The following is a 7,364-nucleotide window of genomic DNA, read 5'->3' as shown; positions in this document are numbered from 1 at the left end:
AGTGTGTGTTTCTTTTTTATGGAATATATAGACTCCTAATTTCCTTTCGGCAATTGGCCCTAAACTGGAAATTCCCAAGGAAGCCCGGAGGCCAGAGGCCAATGTTCTGCAAAACGAGCTTCTTTCATGGCTTAGCGTGGGAACGCGGGAAACCAGGTTTGATCGAGAGCCGCTCCTCTAGACCTAGTGCTTCTCGCGTGGTGGACTGAGGCATTCATTACTTGAGGTTCTTAGCTGCAACCCCTTTCGTTCCTTTTACTGTACCTCCGTTTTTATTCATATTCTTTCTTCCATCTTGCTTTCCACTCTCTCTTAACAGTTGTTTCCTAGTGCAACTGCAAGGTTTTCCACATATTACACCTTTGATACCTTTTTACTGTCAGTTTCCATTTCAGCGCTGAATGACCTTATAGGTCCCTCCGCTTGGCCGTTGTCCTAAATTTTATATTCCATTTCATTCCTCTAGAGATTCCCGAGGAAGGACGAAGGAATCCCCAGGTTTTGCAAGACGATGGGGGTACTTTTATCAAAATCAGAATCAGAATCCAGTGAGTCTTACCTTTGACCGAACCCATAGTCTTGATTTCAGGAGCCTCAGCCGACATCCTTCTTAAAGGTCACTGGCAGATTTTCCAAAGAAAATATATATATATTTATGTGTATATTTTTTCACTGCTTTGTGTTGTAGAGTTGGAGGTGTGGCAACTACGTCTTCCTGGAATTAGAGGAGAGAATGATTGTTAATAGCTTTGAAAATGTTAATTTCAAAGATATTGTGAACGATTGTACAGTACGATAAAATCACGGTGTGATAAATATTGTTTCAAAGACATTGTGAACAGTACGATGATCGATGAAATCTCGGTATGATAAATAAATTACGTTTGGATTAGTTTCTATTAGTTGGTAATGACCTCGAAGGACATTGTTAACGAATGTTAAACACTGCAGATGAATCATTGATTTGAGAGAATGATGGAAAAAACAAACGAAAAAAGAAAATCGGAAACAGCCGTGCCATCATTGTTGGATCAGTTTTTAAATTTAATTTCTAAACATTTAATTTTTATACAGATTAAATTTACTTTGCACTCTTGTTAAAACGTTTACTATTTGTTATTGTAAAGCGCCTAAAAAGTCTGGTAAAAGATAAGTGCACAAATGACGTATCTTCAAATGACTTTTAAAGAACTCAGTTTAACTTAGAAAATACAATGATTAGACTGAACATTGTCATTTTCTGCTGGGTCTCAACTTTCGAGAAGTATGGCAGAAAGTAAACGAGGGATTGAAGTTTCTTTAAGGTATATAGATGTATATAAATAAAAAGTTTATTATAGAAATACGTACAACTATTAGATTAAATACGGGCACTTTTATTTTGGGGGTAGTCTACGCATAGAGACCGGAGCTTATGCGATTTTGAGCAATTCGTGTATAACCGGAATATTTTCATCCTGAAAAACTTTTGAATAACTTTTCCTAAGATGGCTGAGTGAATAACTTCCGCAGAGTGTTGAGTGAATAACTTTTCCTTAGATGGTTGAGTGAATAACTTTTCCGCAAAGGGTTGAGTGAATAACTTTCTCGCAGATGGTTGAGTGAATAACTTAACGCAGAGGTTGAGTGAATAACTTTTCCGCAGAGGGTTGAGTGAATAACTTTTCTGCAGAGGGTTGAGTGAATAACTTTCTCGCAGATGGTTGAGAGAAAAACTTAACGCAGATGGTTGAGTGAATAACTTTCTCGCAGATGGTTGAGTGAATAACTTAACGCAGATGGTTGAGTGAATAACTTTTCTGCAGAGGGTTGAGTGAATAACTTTTCTGCAGAGGGTTGAGTGAATAACTTTCCCGTAGATGGTTGAGTGAATAACTTCCACAGATGATTTATTAATCGCACCAAAAGTTTTAGGAACACGATTCGTAAACTTCTCAGTGGCGTGATCTGTATAGACTTGACCTGCCACCTCGGTGGCCGCGAGTTCGATTCTCGGACAATCCATTGAGGTGTGAGAGATTGTGTATTTCTGGTGATAGAAGTTCATTCTCGACGTAGTTCGGAAGTCACGTAAAGCCGTTGGTCCTGTTGCTGAATAACCACTGGTTCCATGCAACGTAAAAACACCATACAAACCAAACACGATTTGTTTATTACATTACAAGGCTTTGAAACCGATTCATTCTTTACTTAAGAGATTTCAGTAACCTCATTCCATCATTGCACATTGCGCAAAGGTTTTTAAAAATACCACTGAGCTCTTTGGAATATGTTCATTCATTGCGTCAGAAAATTTGAGACGCGTTCCAGTTTATCGCGGCAAAGAGTTTTGACAACAGTTCACTCATTGCACTAGATCTTTTATCTGTTTGTTAATAATTTTTTTGTTTAGTTTGTTCTTTTCTAATAGCTGATCTTTTCTTTCTGTTTCCTATTACCTTCTGTTACTTCTTTCTGATGAACACGATATTGTTTGGACGTTTGAATTTCAAGTTAATGAGCGCTGTAGGCTTGTTCCATACGAATAGGGTTCTTGATCTGAATAATAATAATAATAATAATAATAATAATAATAATAATAATAATAATAATAATATTGGAAGGACACCCTCTTTCAAACAAGTCATATTGAAAGATATTGCTGCATCAGCTGCATTTAACTTGTAAATAGTCTTCTCTATAAATTTTTAAGCAATATCCCTGAAATTGACTCCTCCTGATATCCTCATATCGTCGCAATACTCGCCAGTTGTAATAGCAGAGAGAAAGCAATTATAAGAAAAATAGAGAAGACTATTTACAAATTAAATGCAGCTGATGCAGCAACATCTTTCAATGATAATAATAATAATTAGAATTATGATTCACATATTACACCGGATGGTCTAAGAACACGACTGTAAAGGAGCCGAGAGCGCCGAAACTGGAACATCACAGTTATAGAAGTCAGGCAGATACAGTTTTATAGCTATAGTAGATTCACATCGAACGTGCATGTGATGTCTAGGCCCGTCCCTTACGACGCTCCTGATTGGCTGTTGATAAGCCAGTCACAGGGCTGGAAACTCTCAGTCTCTCTCGAGAGTTCACATAGGCAGGATGTATGTTCCACCTCTCCTGAAAGACGTATCCCTGAAGAGAGGTGGAACATAGATCCTACCCATGTGAACTCTCGAGAGAGACTGAGAGTTTCCAGCCCTGTAATTGGCTTATCAACAGCCAATCAGGAGCGTCGTAAGGGACTGGCCTAGACATCAGATGCACGGTTGATGTGAATCTACTATAGTAGACCTGTCGGTCTTTATGTAACGGTTGGTGGAGGGTGGGGTAGGGGGAGGGGGAGGGGCGGGGGAGGGGCGAATGGGGGATAGGAAAAAAAACACACACAAATAAAGAGAAAAATCTGGATTAAGTTTGCGATTACAGGATTCTGTTTATATCACGTCTGCAATTTAGAGTTCAGGATTACTATTTTTTTTTTCTTTGCGTCACTTTGGAAATTGCTCGACTCTTCCTAGAAATCTAGGAGCGCCGGAGTTTACCTAGGAAAAGTAGGATATGTTAGTATTATGTATGCCCTTCTGTAGATAAGGTTCATTTCTGCATAAACTTCCGAAAGGTCTCCTGATGTAAGCTTATCATGTTTATCTTCGTAGTAGACAGTAGTACGAAATAATTAACATACTTTCTCCTTTTCTGATTTGTATATTTTTTATCTTTTTTAGTATTCATGGTATGAAATAATCAACGTATAGTCTCCTTTTCTGATCTGTATATATTAATGTGATCTGTATATATTAATGTGTTTTTTATTGAAGTGTGTTATTCTGACAAAGCTTTCGTTTACTAATGGAGATAAGAAATCTAAAGTAAGGAGTCCCTGATATCTTATCCATATCTGTTATTTTTTATGAAGTGGGGAATCCAAAAGTACCAAAGCTCACCTCAGTTGTTAATGACAGTACATTTAGCCTATCTCACGCCGAAGGAAGGTGAATCCGCTGAAGGTCACTGACACCGAACGTGTATCACAGTTCTTCGGTTCATAAAACTTCCGCAGTTTTTCAAGTCACAGCAATCACACAGTTTTCAAGTCAAAACTTTTACGCAGCTACGCTAAGTTGCACCAATTATATCATCGTATCGTCACTTGAATCTGTTGTAATAACGATTTTTCCGTGGTTGTCGAAAAATCCAGTCCATCATAAACCATCAGTCTTTACGTAACGGATTTATTGGTCTCGTGATCTTGAAAGTAGAAAAAAAAAAAATGCCGATAGCGAAAGTAGCTTAGCTACAGGATCGGAGAATCTGATCCGCCGTTTGGTCTGCCTGTTGCGCTCTGAACGAAGGCAGACGTTCAACTAAGTCCCGCCGCCAGACCCCTTGTGTATTTGAACAGAGATGTGAAGTTGGGAGACTGGTTGTGGGATTGTTTGTATGTGCGTTCGTCTTCGTCGACTTGTTTCTGAGTACGGTGCTCGACCAACCAAGGAGCTCTCGTAGGCCGGGCATCGTGGGGATATCATAGCTTGGGGTATGGCTGCCCAGTGGTATAGTAGGCGTTCAAGGTCTAGTGTTTTTTTTGGGTGTCGTCATTATCTCAGTTCACAATAAGACGTTTTGTAAGCCTCACAAAGCAGGCTTGTCGAAGTGAAATAAATAGTGGAGTTGGCTCTCTTTTTAAGATTCTGGTGATGTACAGATGTTCTTCGTCTAAAGATCAACCTTAAATGTGATGATCTTTTTGTGCATAACATTGTTTTGGACTCCTTAAATCGTATTTTACAAACTGTGTAAAACCGAGTCTTCTTTGTCATTTTAAATTTATGTCATTTCAACGAGAATGCCTCAGGATACAGGCAAAAGATCTTGTATTCCGTCATTTCAGGTAGATTTAGTGCGGCTCCGGCAAAGATATATATTTTGGTCTGAATTTCGTATGGGATGATCCTGTGGATTGATAGAACATCCTTGTGCCTTTATGTCAGGAAGGGAGAGAGCTATTGCCCGAAAATTGACCGAGGTCAGATAAGATAAACAATGACAGAGGATCAATTGTGATTAAGATATTTGTTGTTTTTTTTAACCCTTAGTGCGCAATTTTTCTCTTCGTATTACTTATGATCTTAAAAGTTAAGGCAAGTTAAGGTTATATGGTGAATCATAAAAGCGCGAAGTTAATAATAAGTTTAAGGGGTAATTTCTCCCCCCCCCCTTTTTTTTAACAAGTTCGAGGTACCCAGTAGGCCCCTCCATGACCCTTTGGGCCCTAATTCCGAAAGGGGGGGGGGGTGAAAGAAGGGGGTACTGCGCCACCACTCGCTGCCATCAAGGGCATGGTGAGCAGGCTACAACCTGCTTCTCCCCTGGTCGGTAAGTCGAAATGGCATAGGCCTCCTTCCCTTTAATATTATGTGAAACTCTCGGACCCCCCATTCCCCAGGGGGTTACCCACCTTACTACTGAGGGTGTCTTATAGGCCCCATATTGTGGGAAGCCTCTCTGTACCCATAGATACACTTCTACATAGATGTCAACTCCAAAAGTTGTAAAAATGAGGGGTATGAAAAAGAGGGGGTATGACCCCCCTAGAAACGGCCCTCGAATTTCGGACTGTGACTAAAACCTTCCTTTGGGGGTCTATGGTAACAATTTAGATAGCCCTAGCTGTCAACTCTGAAGTTGTAAAAAATGAGGGTGCAGAAAAAATGAGGGGTTATGATCCCCTTAGAAACGGCCCTCTAATTTTGGATTTTGACTAAAACCTTCCTCGGGGCAGAGGGGAGTTTATGGTGAAAGTTTGGTAGCCCTAGCTTCCATAGTCTGGACGTGCATAGCAAACAAACAAACAGACAAACCAACAAACAGAATTGCCTTTTATATATATTTATATATATATATATATATATATATATATATATATATATATATATATATATATATATATTATTTTCATTTTTCACTCAGCAGTAAAATAGCTACTATCTTTAAAAATAATGAATTAGTTTTATAAAAAAGAAAGTGGAATTTCGTTTTAGATAAGATTATAGATCATAAAAAATGGTATTTCATCAAAAAGTACTTCTTAATCACATGCTGACTCGAGTAATTTAGCTCACTCTCCATCTTTTATCCCCCGAGAAGACGGCCATTAATTTCTGAGGACATCGAAAACTCATTTCGTGATAAGGCCGAGAAGTTCACGTGACTTCGAAGATTGCGTGGCTGTCGGTCGTCTTTCATAGATACAAGAATTTTTTCTCCTTTTTTTTTTTGGCATCTTCAGTGAAGAAATGGAACGTGACAGTTATCATATACAGCAATCATCACGCTAGAATTATACGATAATTATCATTGTAAAATAATAAACGATTGTCATAGCACTAGTTCTCAACCAGGGGTAAATTCCCCCGTTCAAGGGGGGCGGGGGAATTGTGATTACAGATTGGCAGGTTCAAACTGGCTCCAGGACCACACAAAATGCATTGTGGATCGGTCCGCACTACTTAGAGGTCATGCTGGTCTGTCTCTCCGCCAGCTAGTGTGTTCGTGTTGGTATTTTGTTGCATATTATTTGGAATGCACCTTTTGAGGCAGACAACTTTCGAAGAGCGGGGGCGAAAGGGGCGGGGGGGGGGACGGGTTGGGGGCGGGCGGGGAGAGTTAGAAGGGAGGATTACATTCTGCCATGTGGTGAAAGGGTGCAGGGGCCGAAAAAGGTTGATAACCACTGGACCGTCATTTCAACTTGAGGGCATCTGTCGTGTTAACAGTGAAATCAGAGACATGAATGATTGCTTCTCGCGTTGCAAAGATCGTCCTTCTGTAGGATCTCGGAATGTACCCAGATGCTCACTCTCCAGCCACGAGGGTGTTTGATAAAAATCTACAAAAGGGGACGTTATATCGAGGAAGGGAGCACCCTAGTGGCGTGGTTGGTATGGTTTTGGCCTGCCACCTCGGTGGCTGCTAGTTTGATTCCCGTGCATTCCATTGATGGGTCAGAGATGTATATTTCTGGAGATAGAATTTCACGCTCGACGTGGTTCGGAAGTCACGTAAAGCCGTTGGTCCCGTTGCTGAATAACCACTGGTTCCATGCAACGTAAATACACCATACAAACAAACAAACAAACAAACAAATATATCGAGGAAGGGATGGCTGTAAGTGAAGGTAATCAATATCTTGGCGTATTGTGAAATACTTGTGATGTTGACGATGATCTTTCATTGTCAGAGGGGAATAGTGCCATCACTGCACCTCACTCGTGCACTGTAGGCATTACTTGAGGTTCTTTGCAGCATCCCTTCGGCCCCTAGCTGCAACTCCTTTTATTCTTTTACTGTACCTCTGTTCATAT

The 7,364-nt window shown here is 40.0% G+C and overlaps 1 protein-coding gene across 1 annotated transcript in view; it reads right to left on the bottom strand.

Annotated features, from left to right (window-relative positions):
- The window catches only part of LOC135202454 (solute carrier family 2, facilitated glucose transporter member 8-like), a 24,635-nt gene extending 20,228 nt beyond the window's left edge, over nt 1–4,407 (bottom strand). Inside the window, exons 1-2 of the mRNA XM_064231854.1 lie at nt 3,945–4,407; nt 560–715 (exon numbers count right to left, since the gene is read on the bottom strand). Of these exons, the coding sequence (XP_064087924.1) occupies nt 560–605 (46 nt within the window). The 5' untranslated portion in view covers nt 606–715; nt 3,945–4,407. The remainder of the gene's footprint in view (nt 1–559; nt 716–3,944) is intronic.
- Nucleotides 4,408–7,364: the final 2,957 nt, after the last annotated feature.

The sequence above is a fragment of the Macrobrachium nipponense genome, chromosome 30 (assembly GCF_015104395.2).
Source record: "Macrobrachium nipponense isolate FS-2020 chromosome 30, ASM1510439v2, whole genome shotgun sequence".
NCBI classification, from domain to species: Eukaryota; Metazoa; Arthropoda; class Malacostraca; order Decapoda; family Palaemonidae; genus Macrobrachium; species Macrobrachium nipponense.
Note: the sequence above shows the minus strand (reverse complement) of the source record. Positions and strands in the feature narration are given on the sequence as shown.